General features: G+C 31.8%; 1 protein-coding gene across 1 annotated transcript; it reads right to left on the bottom strand.

Moving 5' to 3' along the window:
- Positions 1-1,403: 1,403 nt before the first annotated feature.
- Positions 1,404-14,114, bottom strand: LOC132740658 (uncharacterized). Its single transcript, XM_060728604.1, has 4 exons — positions 14,008-14,114; positions 9,961-10,251; positions 8,524-8,581; positions 1,404-6,841 (listed from the first exon to the last, which is right to left on the bottom strand). The coding sequence occupies exons 2-4, from the start codon at positions 10,183-10,185 to the stop codon at positions 4,113-4,115; spliced, it is 3,012 nt and encodes a 1,003-aa protein (XP_060584587.1). The 5' UTR covers positions 10,186-10,251; positions 14,008-14,114; the 3' UTR covers positions 1,404-4,112.
- Between the last annotated feature and the right edge of the window lie 2,010 nt (positions 14,115-16,124).

Genomic DNA, 16,124 nt, shown 5'->3' on the forward strand with positions numbered 1-16,124 from the left:
TAAGTTATGTAATTAATGCAGTACGCATGCAAGGGACGAAGAAAGTGCAGAGCGAGTACGTATTAGTTAAATTACCATAAACTATGATAGGTTTGTAGCATCATGCACTGGCGGACTCGACCAACTCTACAGCTGTTTTTCTTCCCTTTCTTTGGTATTTCTATTTTCTAAATGTTCCATATTATTTTTGCTTCATCTACTTTTTCCTCGGGTTCGCGAACTGCTTGTTTCTCAGAGCACAGTGGCATGCCGAGATTCGAACACACTTTTTTAAAACACCTGAAGGCGATACAGAATCAAAACTAGTAAACGAATGTCTGACTCGGCTGAACAGGATATTAATTGAAAGCTGATTATTATCTCACCTTGCGACAGATAATGCATTATTTTGAATTTTGTTTTACCATTTACAAAGCGGTGAATAGGTTCAAGATGAAATATGCATTCAATAGAATCATTAATTCGAAGATTTCAGATAGGTAATAGTAAGGTCCGACAATGCAGCCAAATGTATTGTCCCCATTTAATTCTGCATTAAAAACTTTATGATTTTGGTACTCGGGCTATCGCTTAGACTGAAACAATAAGGGCTACTGTAAAATATTGTGAACCGATCTTGTGTAAATGAAAGGGACCTTTTAGTAGTACAATGTCCAGAGTGCAAGCATTTTATACAATCGACACGTGTAGGACTATAATGAAGATTTCTTTTGATTTGCCAGCATTCATGTTTTAGAACTTAAAGGATTCGAAATATGAATAGAAAGACCAGGCAAACTTAATGGGGCTGTACATGCTTACTCATAATGCAGCCGGATCTGACACAATATTTAGAACAATCGGAATATGTAACGTGCAGTAACAAACACTTTTGTAACCACTTGTATAATGTACTGGCAGCTAAGTCTTTGTTTAATAAGATAAACGAGGGAAGTAATTAAAGGTTGTATGCCCTAATTAAAGTCTGTATGAGAGGAAAATACAAATAATTACACAAATCAATTCTTTATGAACAGTCACACAATCGTGCTATCAAGGCAATAATTACACAAATCAATTCTGTACATTTTTCTTATTATGAACAGTCACACAATCATGCTATCAAGACAGGCAGAGGAAAATACAAATAATTACACAACTCAATTCTGTACATTTTTTTATTATGAACAGTCACACAATCATGCTATCAAGACAGACAAACCAAAACATACTAATTATGTCTCCCCCACCTCGGGGGGAGACATATTGTTTTTGCCCCGTCCGTCAGTCCGTCCGTCCATTCTTCGTTTCCGGACGATAACTAGAGTTCCTTTTGACCTACAGCCCTCAAACTTCATAGGATGATTGGTCTTATAGAGCTGATGATCCCTATTGTTTTTGGGGTCAGTAGGTCAAAGGTCAAGGTCACACTGACCGTTGGTCAATTTCTCGTTTCCGGATGATAACTAGAGTTCCTTTAGACCTACAGACCTCAAACTTCATAGGATGATTGGTCTTATTGAGCAGATGATCCCTATTGTTTTTGGGGTCAGTAGTTCAAAGGTCAAGGTCACAGTGACCGTTGGTCAATTTCTCGTTTCCGGATGATAACTAGAGTTCCTTTTGACCTACAGCCCTCAAACTTCATAGGATGATTAGTCTTATAGAGCAGATGATCCCTATTGTTTTTGGGGTCAGTAGGTCAAAGGTCAAGGTCACAGTGACCGTTGGTCAATTTCTCATTTCCGGATGATAACTAGAGTTCCTTTTGACCTACAACCCTCAAACTTCATAGGAAGCATCTTCTCATACAACCTTAACAATAGAAACCATCCATAGACAGCCTTCATTGAAGTGACTACCGGGTATTTACATTATCTTATCTCCATTTCCATTCCTGTTTCCATTCACAGTTATTCTCAGCAGTGGGGGAGACATGCGCTTTTTTACAAAAGCATCCTCTAGTTTGAAAGTACATTGTATTACATGTATAACATAACCGTTAGAAAAAAACTATTCTCTTTTAGTTTCAAGTGACAAGATCTAAATGTTATATATCGTTAATATTTCTCTATACTGATATGCATGCCACCATCTGAAAAAATAAGATAGTTTTTAAGCAATTAAGCAATATACGTCCATACTATTTTTGCGCAAATAGAACAGTATGATGTTATTTTCTTGTTGTATCTATTCATTCTAAATACAGTGAGAAAATCTAAAAATTTACAATTTAGAAAATACATAATGTTGGACATGATACAAGAAAGATATCTTTTTCAATAAATGTCTATTGCTATAATTTTATAACTAGTATTTTGAAAAAAACAAAAGTGAGCGAATAATCAGAAATGTCCCTTACAAGTTATTGAAATAGATCTTCATCAAATAGTATGAATAGTATGAAACCTCAACAACATAACTACCATCCTATTATGTCAAAAAATCAAGAGAATATAATCCTCAGTGGAGACCCTTTAACTATACACTTTGAGTAGTACTTACTAACAGTATTAACTTGTACAAATTAATCGTTTTGCATAATTATAATATTTCTCACTTTTTAATCTTTGAAATATAGAATATATATTAACCAATGAAGGAATCTCTAAAATATAACAAGTATATGGTCCTCTTCACAGTAAGGAAATTCATTTTTACTATTCACTTGTCCTATATATCAGATAATCCTATATATCATATCCCTGATAATAATATATACTGATCCCCTGTCCTATATCTCATATTACTGGTATTTTTATATTCCATTACCTTGTCCTATAAAAACCATTCATTTGTCCTATATCGAATATAACTGGTATTTATATATAACATTCACTTGTCCTATATATCATAAAATATATTATCACTGGTATCTATATATACCATTCACTTCTTCTATACATCATATAACTGGTATTTATATACACCAGCCCTGTCCTATATAATCATATAACTGGTATTTATATATACCATCCCCTTGTCCTATATATATTTATCATATAACTGGTATTTATTTACATGTATACTATCCCCTTGTCCAATATATCATATAACTGGTATTTATATGTACCAACTTCTTTGTCCTATGTATCATATAACTCATTAACTGGTAATTATACAATGTATATACCATTCCCTAGTCCTATATATATCATGTAACTGTTTTATGCATGTATATATCATTCTCTTTATATTTTTTATATTTTTCATGTATCCATAGTATTACATTTTGTTAAATGATAATAGAAACAACATTTTGTTAAATGATAATAAAAACAACATTTTGTTAAATGATAATAAAAACAACTTCAACCCCTAACTCATTTCAAATTCTGGATTATTATAATCTGTCTGACTTTCTATTTTTACCATAAAAAGTATTTTTAAGTAAATAGTTTACCAATTATGCTTAGAAATGATCTTAGTTAAAGCATTATGAATAAAGTATTTTACTTTTTCAACCTACTAAGTTACATCATCTTCCTACTAACCTTGTACTTATGATATTTTTTATTAACTTCACTAATTCATTAATTCATTTACTTATCTATTAATCGTATACTCAAATATCTGTTTTATTGAATTTACAGAAAATCCCTAATTTTTAAAAATAACTTTTACCTTAAGATTATTAAGGTCAATATATCAATTATATTTCTCTGCATTTCTTTTATGTATTTATAAACACAATTTGAAAAATACTTCCTACAAATTCAATATTATAAATACATTTTGTTTAAATTTATGACAAGTAATAAATATTTCGGATGATTTATATTCTTTCTTAATGTAATATATTTATTTTCTAACCTTACAACAATATATGTAAATTACTTTTCATGAGTATCACTTTTTATGAAAATGAAAAACTAATTTCGATTAAACACTATGCTAACTGTATGTAGTACTATCTCACTATGTTAAATATTCAAACCAATTTTTTGTTGAAAAGGTTAAAAAACATTTAGTACAAAATATGATAAACAAGATCAACAAGGAAAGGCGGCGTTCAATGAACGTAACCCCCACCCGACCCAGCAACAAGAGCCAGCGGCAAGGAGCCCAGGAGGACCCTAAACAAAAACAGGACAGGGCACAAGACAGAAACACTATGTAACTACGTTGATGCTTTATAACTGTTTTGTTGAAAAGTCAAACCGATGATTATCATCATTTTTAACATGAAATATCTGATACTGATCTTTGACATACTGTATAGCATCATTTCCCTTCCCTCCCCAAAGTCCTTGTAAAATTAATGTTAACATATCAACATTAACCTTCTCACCATCTCCTGTTATATAACAGCTCCATACACTCACATTTACAGTATGAGGAATGCCAGGAAGACTATCAACAAACTTCTGCCATTGTGTCAAACTCATTATTACATGAACAAGCTTAATGTTCTTTAAACTCTTCAGCTCTAAAGGTAACTGTATTATAGTGTCAGTTAACCTGCAATACCATAACTCAAGTTTACTGAGATTGTGTAACAATGGTAATATTCTGCCTAGTCTCTTTGTTATGTTGTTATGATATGATTGAGATTTAATTGGAAAATGTCCAATTAAAACAAGTTGTTTTAATTTGCAAGATTTTCTAATAATATCAAATATTTTTTCATAATTACTTTCTTTCAAATTCACAAATCCAAATATTTCAAGGTTGTTAGAATCAAGATCTATCACATTAGCAAAATGATCATAATTAAGGTACTGCAGTTGTTGATGTTTTGATAAATTTACATCATGCTGCTTCATACACTTACACTCAACATATTCAAGCTCTATTTGTTCAAGATGACTGGTTTCCTCAAGAAACTTACAAAATGTTGTAGTATCATCATGACTCATTGTTATAAAACTTATACTTATTGCTACAAGATTGATCATATTCGGTAGGTTACTTACAACTGTTTTATACACTGGGTAATGCCCACCAGTGTTATAAGCACTTATAGATAAAGATTTTAATGTTGAAGTGTTTACTTTAATTGTCTCGGCAATACAATTGTTAAGCTTATCAATCATCTGTCTATTACTTTGTGTACTTAATAATATCGGAGATGCAGATTCGCATGTTATTTTAATTTTTTCAAGATGATGAAACATTGGTAAATATTTTATCAGTTTAACATTTTCTGTGTTAGTATAACCTACATTTATAGACAGAACAGAGTCAGGAACAATTTGTTTCTGATCAATACCTGAACAAACCATATCACAATACTGACTCCGTGTATTGATGACCAAATCTCCTATCAAAAATAAAGGATTACTTCCAACAATACATTCTTCCATTGACTCAAACATTAGCTTTTGAATATCAGTGATATAACGATGATCCATATAATTGTCACTACTTATTGTTCTCCTGTAATCCTGAACACGAGAGTCTTCTGCAACAGTATCATATATGTATTTTGAAACATGCGTTGCTAATCTAGGTTCAAGACCACATAGCATAATTACGACATTTGACTGCTCTAACATGTCATTTACTGTTGAACATTTCCGAAAAACCTCAAAAATAAATTTGTTGGCTAGTTCAACATAATCTGTACTATCTGACGAACCTATTTTTGCATTGAAACTGATACTAATATTCACTGCAGCCAGAAATTCTTGCATTGACTTGTGAATAAAAGAAAATAATGAGCTTGTTGGTTCTGAAACAGATAATCTTAAACATTCATCTTCTGTCATTATTCCAAGTTTCAAGCAATTTTCTCTTACTTCATCTGATATTTCAAGTTCATTACATATAGGAATGTCAAATGTCAAGGACTTATCTTTTGGGCAATTAAATTGTGTCTCATAAGCCAAATGTGAGAGTTCATAAATGAGATGGCTGTTTAATTTTAATATGTTTTTATCTGCTAAGTACTTAGGAAGATCTTCTTTCTGAGCACCCTTTATGTGTCCAGTACTTGTTCCAGTTGTTTTCATGTCATTCCATGTAAAGAAAAGCTCTAACATGCCTGTGTAGATGGCACAGCTTGTGGTTTTATCGAGTTTACCGTCAAACCATAGACAAATCAGTAAATGTAGCAAAATTGGTAACTGTTTTAATTTTTTCAGAGACTTTTCTTCTAGCTTTTGTTTACAAACCTTGGCATCTTTACTAGCATTCCTGCTGGAATTTAATTGCAAGACTGTTCTATCTATCAGTTCCCTTTCACATCTCTCATCAAACCCTTTCAGATTCAATAATTGGTCAATCTCTGTTTCATTTATTCCAAAGGTGTGAACTTTCCATGGCCGTGATGTTGTTACTACTGTGTAGTCTTTATTTACATCTTGTTTTGGGAGACTCATTGTCTGGAACTGATGGTAGGACTTTCTTTCAGAAGACCATTCATCTAAGCCATCAAGCAATATTATAATCTTTGCAGAGTTCTTTTTGAGAACTGGGCTTGAAATGTCGATATCATACTGATTTTTTATCATATCTTGGACCCTGTCTATGTTTCGATTATGTTTTAGCGAGATATAAAACATGATATCAAATTTCTTCATTTCCTTTACACCATCAAACTCATCTTCTACAATTTGTGCATCAGTTTTTGCAATACACCAACAGTTGACCAAATATTTACAGAAGCTACTCTTACCAGATCCGGCATCTCCAAGAACATATATTTTTCTTAAAGGCACACCATTCTTTGTGAAGATTTCTGACATTGACTTGACCATTATTTCCTTTGTCTCCTCTTTCTCTATTTTTATTTCTCTTTTTATAGTGGGCCTAACATAAATCTCACTGAAGCTACATTTCTGACCTCGTGGTAGTAGAGGCATTGCTTGTACTTTTAGCAAATTCTTACAGTATGATGCTATCATCTCTCCCTGCCATTCTAAAATAATAATATAACCTGATAAGTCACCAATTGTGAGTGACTCACAGATTTTTAACCATGAACAAACAAAACAATTACACAATGATGGTAAACTATTCCTTACCAGACCTAAGAGTTGTTTTGTTACCACAATTGACAATTAGAATGGAAATTTCACGCTTTTGGGGAATGCACATGCCATATATTTGCTGTCAAATAAGCATAATAAGTGTAATGTTTAATTATCAACCATTATGTCATGCCTATAATTCATGTATATAACTATTATGAATACACTTGTTACAAAATATAGAAACAAAATTGTAAATGCATTATTTAAAGTGTTATGTGACCTATTATGAGTTTACACGAGTACATGTAAAAATTGAAGGAAAAAAAATGACGTCACATTTTATTTAATTACGTCATCAAAACCCCTAGCTGTAAAGTGAAAGTAGATTTTAAGCATGGATCATATGAGTGAAGGATGATATCATAAGCGTAATTTTTATTCTGAGAAACTTGATTCTACAGTAGTGAAATTTGTAAGGGAAGCAACTCTTTGAGTTATTGTACAGAAAAAGATACGAATTTCAACAACAGAATTATTAATGTAGATCTTATTCAAATTAGCATTACTATCAAGTTAAGTGTATTAAAGACAATTTATGCACATCTGAGACGGGCCAAAAAGTGACTATCTGCCCTAGGGTCATTATTCACTATGCAAAAAAAACAAGGGAATTATTAATTTTTGCGGGTAACACCTTCCGGCCCTTATCTGCCGTGTATTTACCTCTTATTCCATTATGAATTAATTAAAAGATTAATGAATATATATTATATCATTATATTGTCATAAGTTCAATGTTTAATAGATAACTATAATGACATTATGAATAAATTACTTAATGAATACTTCTTATGACATGTGATAAGCTAGATCCGCCACAGAGGCGAAGAGACCCCACCTAATCTTAAGGACATACGATATTATGTGGTGCTTTTTGTCATCAATTTTAATAGACAACAGTGCATCTGAAAGGCACAGATGTCCCTGCTATATATATGTTAGGACACCGAATGATATGAATACAGCTGTTAAAACAGGGCAACACAGTTTAATTCACATACACCTATTTGTAATAAATAGACCTTTTGAAGTAAGATGATAGATGACTTTTGATGAAATGTTTGTTCAATATTTAAAAGGCATAAAGCACGAACTTTCTTTTCAGTTAAGTGTAAACTGGAGCATAAAAATGAATAAATATAAACTCTGTAATATTTTACGGACGATACAATTATTTTTAAAGCTTGTGTATCAAGGACTAATTCTGCTACATGTATATGCTTTTGCCAGCAGTTTCTTTTGTTACGGACCAATCCTTTTATGCATAACAGAGGGTAGTGTATGGCAAGAATTTCTAAAAACTGCTGATCTTTGATCTTTAAGTGTGAGCGTGACCTTCAACTTTGAGCTGGGATGCTTTTCTTGTGACTTAAACACTGCATTCATCATTCTCATCACATATGCCAAACTGTTTAATTTTAAATCCCTCTATGCGTAACAGAGTTATGAGCCAAATAAGATTTTCTAATTGCTGATATTGCACGTTTATCTATGACCTTGACCTCTGAGCAAGGGGGTTATGTTTTGCGCAGTAGTGTGTACACTGACATAACAAATGTTTACTCACGTAACTTGGCTTGCTCATAATCTGCCTCACTTTCATCTGAGGCATTTTCTGCCATCTCCTGTAAAAACAACATAATCTTATTATATCAAAAAAGACGTTGTATTACAAAAATAATCAACAATATATTGTTAAGATGTAAAAATTGATACATAGGAGTATGTACTAAATAGTACGTGTATATTTTAAGCAAAATCACCGCAACAATCGCCCTATAAATCAAACGCCAACAATTCTTTGTAAGAAAATACACTGCAATACAGGAGTAGGTCATTGTCACATTTAAAATCCTCAAATTATTGATTATCAAAGTTCATAGTTCTATACCTTATTTTATAACATAATCTGTCCCTGGCCAACAAACCAACGCTTTTCAGAGCTTAATTTAATAAACTGAGCACAACATGTGCAAGCCCAGTAAACATTTCACCTTAAAGTGTGACATTAAGCATAAGTAAGCACAGCTTACATTTAACATTTAGATTTGAATTTAAGCCGGTGCTAGGGGACGTAAGGGATGATGCACTTTTTCATTATCCCTCATGTACAGACTCGATCAAATCGAGACTGCAATTTCATGTATTTATGCTGTTTTTTAATGCTTCAAACGGATCACTTTTCCGGATACTTCAACATGAGCCATTAACGCTTACATTTCACTTTAAAGTATGACCTTCAACATGAGCAAGTCCAGTTAACATTTAACCTTTAAGTGTGACATTCACCTTGTCCAAGCAGAGCTAACATTTAACCTTTAAGTGAGACATTCACTTTGACCAAGCAGAGCTAACATTCACCAGGAGCAAGCACAGCTTACATGTATATTTTACCTTTTAGTTTGATCTACACCATGAGCAACCACAGCTTATATTTTACCTTTTAGTGTGATCTCCACCATGAGCAAGAACAGCTTGCATATAACATTTAAGTGTGACCTTCACCAGGAGCAAGCACAGCTTATATTTTACCTTTTAGTGAGACTTTCACCATGAGCAAGCACAGTTTATATTTAATCTTTTAGTGTGACCTTCACCATGACCAAGCACAGCTAATATTTAACCATTTAGTGTGACCTTCACCATGAGCAAGAACAGCTTCGAGTTTAAGTTTTCATGCAAAGAGTTCCTGCATGTGCCATATGCTGTAAGGGAAATATACTTAAACATTTTTTATCATATGCGCATTTTGGAAGATTAAAACAATTTTTGCAGCTGATAATTATAGCCATATCATTTCATACCCATTGAACATGGGATGAACCTGGTTGCTTTACAGTTAAATGGCTACAATACTTAAAGATTATGCCACCAGAACTTAAATCAAAAAGTTATTTTTTTACAATTATCATTTCTTTATTTTTTAATGCAAAGATGCAGATATATCATATAATATATGTAAAATACATCATTTAGTTAGCAAACAAAATGAAAGTTGTTTTACCTCTTTCTGCTCTGAAGCAAGTGTCTCTAGAACAGTAGGTTTCTTTTTCAATTTGGTTTGCTCAAATTCTGTAATTGTTTTCTGTACTTCTGCAAATTCTTTTTCAATTTCAGGCTTTTCCAACTTTTCTGTAGACATCTTGGTTTCAATGTCTTCTTTTTGCTTTTTCTTCGGATCATCATATTTAGTTGCAGCATTTTCTACTGATTTGAAAACGTTTCCCATTTCTTTCTTGATTTGTCTCAGAATTTCTGCAAAGCGTTCAGAAGTTATATCGAAGTCCTTCTTCGGCTGTTGAAAAGAAATCAGTTTTATAACATTGTCTTTCGTGCCCAAGAGCTGCGACTGAAACTGCTGTCACTGAAAGGAAGCTTTGACAATAAATCCAACATATATGCCAAAATACTGGTAATATACCTCCGACCGCCTTTGATAAATATCATTCCCAAAATTTAATCAAAATTCCATTAGAAGTGTAGGAGAAATACATTTTACTAAAGTAATCATCATCAAGGGCCTATAACTGTGCGGAAAAAAGAAAAGAAATCATACACAAAAGCATGGCACAATGCACAACTAGACTTGGAAAATAGACTTGGAAAATCATGAAACCATGCAAACAATTTTACAAAGGTTTACTGAAATTTTCCAAGTGGTTTTTAAGACGAAGGATGCCTTGGATAAAGTTAATTTACTATGCACAACTAGGCTTTGTGGCACGTTGGTGATCACCAATTAGAGTTTAGGTTCTGGATACATGATACATGGTGCATGAAAAGTATCGAACTGATTAATATACTGTTTCAGTAAACATGCAAATCGTTTTCAAGGTATTAAAGAAGAGGTCTGGTGCTTAGCAACAACAAGATAGAGAATAAAAAAGAAATTCGACGGATAATGCTCTATACAATATAATAAAGGGCACTGGAAGATGAGGGGAGGTAATATAAATAACTTTACATGACATATATAGTTGCATTTACTTCCCTTTAATTAAAAAAGGTAATGAAAGATAATTTATGGAAGTCAATTGAATATATTTTATGTTGTATTTTATCTGGTCGTAAGTTGCACCCTGGTCGAAACAATATTTTCCGCTAAGAAGTCCTTTTTTATGTTTTACACTTTCGATCAATTTATTGTAACGTGTTAGGCAGCAGGACGCTTTGTTTTTATATACAGTAGAATGAAAAAGTTTTTGTTCAAGGATTAGCATTTAGATTTTGGAATATCATTGTTAATAAGGGTTTGTAAAATTAATGGAAAATACTTATATTGAATTATTAATATATTGACTATTAAATATATGTAGCCTCCTTTATTAGAATTTTGATAATATAACTTCTACGGGAACTCCGATTGGTTTAAAAAGTCTTCTTCTGTATAGATATGGTGTCGTATTACACCCGGGTATTCTATTTATACATTTGGTTACCGATTTTTATTTAATAGACATAGTTATTATAGATCTACTAATTATTTTTAAAACGTACAAACGCTTTATTATTGATATAGGTAATTTCTTTTTGTTGAAATAGACTAAAGTTTGCAGACACACAAAAAACCACTTATCTTAAATTTCTACCACAACTCGTTTAGATAATTTAAAACATGTATCATTGAATTTCTTTGTCCGCGTGATTTTTTACAAGTTCATTATCTAATTATAAAAATGGCTTATACATAAAAATATATACATCGTATATCGTTGATGACTGATATGAAACAGTTATAAGTCGGCCACCAAACAGATAACATGTATGCATTCTATGTTAGTTCCATGTCTGAATCTCCATTATCAAGATTAGCGGCACCAAAAGATTGTACCAGACTCCGAGTCAAATCTATGTCAAATAAATAAACTATTTTTAAAAGTAAAAACTAATTTGTGGTAGATATTAGATATTGGAAATAGTATCAAACAATATACGTGTATTGCGCTTATTTTTATCTCTGTTCTATTGAATGGAGTAAACACCGGAGTTCAACAGGGATAATAATCTTTAAAAAAGATGCTCAATAGATCATAGAAAATTTATGCATTTAATAAACAACAATCTTTTCTTTATTGAATTCTTTCAAAAGATAAGAAAATAAATGTTGAAAACAGATGATCATTTTCATTTAGAATTGAGATTACTGAGATAACTTAATAAAAGAAGATAATTGAGCCGCGTCACGACAAAACCAACATAGTGCGTTTGCGACCAGCATGGCATCAGCGCAGTCTGATCAGGATTCATGCTGTTCACTTACAAACCCTATAACAAGTAGAGAAACTGATAGCGAACAGAATCGACATTTTTGAGACGACTTTTATGCGTTCGAAAATCAACTAGCATCTGACTTAGGCCGTTACCCTTTTTCTGTGATGAGACAAATTAAGATGATTAATTTTTTGGTGAAAATTTCTAAGCTTGATGATACAGAGATTGTTAAAAAATGTTAAATGCTTAAGCAAGATATTGATGGAATACATATAACTAGAAAAACTTGGCTTTTTGCTTTGACAACCCATGGTTTAGCGTATGTATGGATCAAGATATCACTTTTGTTATTATCAAACAAAGAACTATAGATACTTTTTTACACAAATGGTATATTGATATAAACAACTCTAGTCTCCTACAAACTTATAGCATTTATAAACATGATTTTAAATGTGAAAAGTTTTTTTATTTAATCACAGGCAAAAATCATAGAATTGCTCTTGCAAAATTAAGAATGTCATCACATAACTTATGTGTCTGGTTAAAATTAAAACAAACCAAGATCAGAAAAAATATGTAAATCTTGTATAATGAGCCAACCTGAAACCGAATATCATTTTATGTTAGTATATTCGCGTTATAGAGAATTGAGGAAAAGGTTTTGCAAACCCTATAAATGTCATTTGCAGTCTGTTATAAAATTTGATAGCCTAATGTCTTCTAATTCTAAGAAAACTATATATGCTTTATCTAAATTTATTTACTTAGCAAATAGACAACGCATTTCATTATTTCTCTTATAGTAATACCTTCAAATGAAATATTGTTTTTGAAACATAATTTATGGCTTGCGAAGTTTGCGTTTGCATGTATTTCTTTCAAAAAGGACAGAATTACAACAATAAATATTACTTTTAGTCTATAGGACTCGGGTGTTTTTCATGTCTTTATATTTCGGAAAATGATAGAATAAGTGCAGATTAAGAATATTGTAGGTTGGCGCCTGTTTTTTTATGCATACAAGCGCAATATATATTAAACATATTAAAATTTGAATATTGAACATCATATTTCATGAATCATTTTATGATTGCTGTAAAAATCCATGTTTTGATCTCAAAACATTGTATACATTACAATTTATACTGGTTATAAGCATTGTACTATGCTTTATACAAATAAACTTTTCGTATTCGTAATACTTTACAATTATTTACTATTTATCAATAGACTTATACTGCGAAATTTAGAATATTTGGGATTTTCCTAACTTTTCCTAGCTAATAACGTAGGTACAAAAAACTTTTACAGTACCAGCTAACAGGTTGACAGGAAGTGCACCGTGAAGCTATAAAGGTAAAAGTTAGTTTGTACCTACAGATTAGGTGGGAAATCCACTTTGTTGAGTTCCGTATAACGTCTATTGAATATGAAGTGATATTCACCGGTATAATGTCATATGCAATTGTTTGTAACCAATATCATCAAACAACAAAGCTCGTATAGCTAATGCAACCAAGATATGTATGGATAGACTTTAAGGAACATGTCAAGTCTACCTTGACACATTTAGTAGGTTAATTTAGAAATAAGTGACTAACGTTACTTAAAACATAAGTATAAAAATACATATGATTCGTTTATAATTGAAATCGTTAATCGGTTATTGTCACAATCTAGTACTATCTAGATATAGCAACCTTATTTACGTCTCTCAATTACGTCTCTTCTTTTTTTTGTTAACTCTCAAGTAAGCTTGTCATTTTTCCATATTTTTTAACATTTTCTTCATCATATAATGTGTGGTTTTCTGATAAATAAATTAACTAAAGCTTACCGTAAGTTTCCCCTAGGTTTTAATGTTTATCCTGGGCTCTCTGCGGCCATCTTAGTATGTCTCCAATGTAATTATGAAAAGGTTTTTATACTTTAGGTTAACATGTAATTGATATGATATTGATTATTCAAATCACGTTCGAACTACCTTGTGACTTTATTGTATAAAAATCGGCCAAGTATATAGGACAATTACTTTAAAGCGTTTATTTTATTGAATATAAGAACGAGACTTTAATATCGCCGGCATTAAATCAATATATCTTTAAAATACCACAGTTCGGCGACACCATGAATGAAAATTAACAAAAAGATAATGAATAATCATTGAGTCTGAATTTCGCGCACTTCGTGTAAAAGAATGACCCAAAATGAAAAGCGTTTAAACACTTTTCACTCAAATCGGGCTAAGAAAAGCATAAACATACGATTTTCAATTTATTTTAAAGTATATTTCTTAACTATCTTCGCGTATATTTCTGTTTAAAGTGCCCCAGCTCATTTATGTAAGAAAATCAAATGTTATGTTTTTTAGGCTTTTAAACCTTAGTGGAGTCCCTTTAAACATAGCTAACACACAATGTATTTAAAACAAATAGAAATATATATATATATAAAAAACAATATTTATGTCAGTCTGCTGAATGGGAAAGAGAGTGTGGAAACTTTTGGGTATAAATTTAAAAAAATATGTCTAAGTTAGTAATTTCATTCAGTCGTTAAATTTTCTTACTAAATAAGCATAAATAGTACAAATATTCTTTTTTAATTATATTCATCGGTTGTTGTCGTTCTCATTTACCAAATAGATATACCCATTTTATTTTTATTTCTTTATTTCATGTTCATCAAACATACAATTAGCTTAAGGTCTTCATATACTATGTATAATGCCGCTTCAGATGAAAAACTGAAAACAAAATGTTAAATAGCGGCTTACAAAGTTTTGGAGGCCAGAACTAACATACAATATGATAACTTTCTAGTAAGCCTTTGATGTTTTACTATTTTCAACATTTTCTTCTGAGCAAAATGCGTACATTTCTAATAAATAAATTTAATAAAACATAACGTAAGTTCTCCCCAAGTTGTGAATGTTTAGCCTAGGCTCTCCACTGCCATTTTATTATGTATTTAGTGTAATGACTTATGGAAAGATTTTAATACTTTATGATAATCAAAACTTTAACATACTTTAGGTCAACATGTAATTGATACTCCTTATTGACCTACTTGCCCCTCGCCGCTGAGGGTTCGAATCCCGACAGGGACTTTGGATTCTTTCATGTGAGGAAGCTATGCAGCCAGCTTACGGAACGTCCGTGGTTCTACTTAGGTGCCCGTTCGTGCATGAAATAATGCACGGAAAGGCACCCGAGATCTTCCTGCACCAGTAAAGCTGGAACGTCGCGATATGACCTATACTGTGTCGATGTGACGTAAAACCCAAAACAAACAAACCAATCTCCTTATTGATTATTCAAACTGTATTTCAGAACACAAAACTATCACATGACTTTGTTGTCATTGTGAGCCTGTTGATAACGAATTATCATGTTGAATATATGCAAAATAAATAATTAATTAATCAGCATCTTACAGTATCATGAATTCAAAACACATATAATAAATTTATTAATGCTGGAAAATATGAAAGTAAACAAATACTAGTAAAATAAGATACGAAATGGCGGGGAAGTAAACTGAATTTAAGTGGAAAAGTAAAAGCAGTAGTGGAGAAGTAAACTGAATAGTGAAGAAGTAAACCGAACAGTGGAGATATAAAAGGAAAAGTGGAGAAGTAAACTGAATAGTGGAGAAGTAAACGGTATTGGGGAGAAGTTAAGGGAATAGTGGAGAAGTTAACTGAATAGTGGATAAAGTAAACTGAAAAGTGGAGAAGTAAACCAAACAGTGGACAATTTAAGGGAAAAGTGTAGAAGTAAACTGAATAGTGGAAACGCAAAATTGAGTAGTGGAGAAGTATACAGAGTGGGGAACAAATAAACTAAATAGTGAAGAAGTAAACCCAACAGTGATGATGTAAAAGGAATAGTAGAGAAGTAAATGCAATGGTGGAGAAGTTAACGGAATAGCAGAGAGGTAAACGGAATAGTG

Source organism: Ruditapes philippinarum, unplaced genomic scaffold, assembly GCF_026571515.1.
Source record: "Ruditapes philippinarum isolate M1 unplaced genomic scaffold, ASM2657151v2 ctg8403_1_1_1_1, whole genome shotgun sequence".
NCBI classification, from domain to species: Eukaryota; Metazoa; Mollusca; class Bivalvia; order Venerida; family Veneridae; genus Ruditapes; species Ruditapes philippinarum.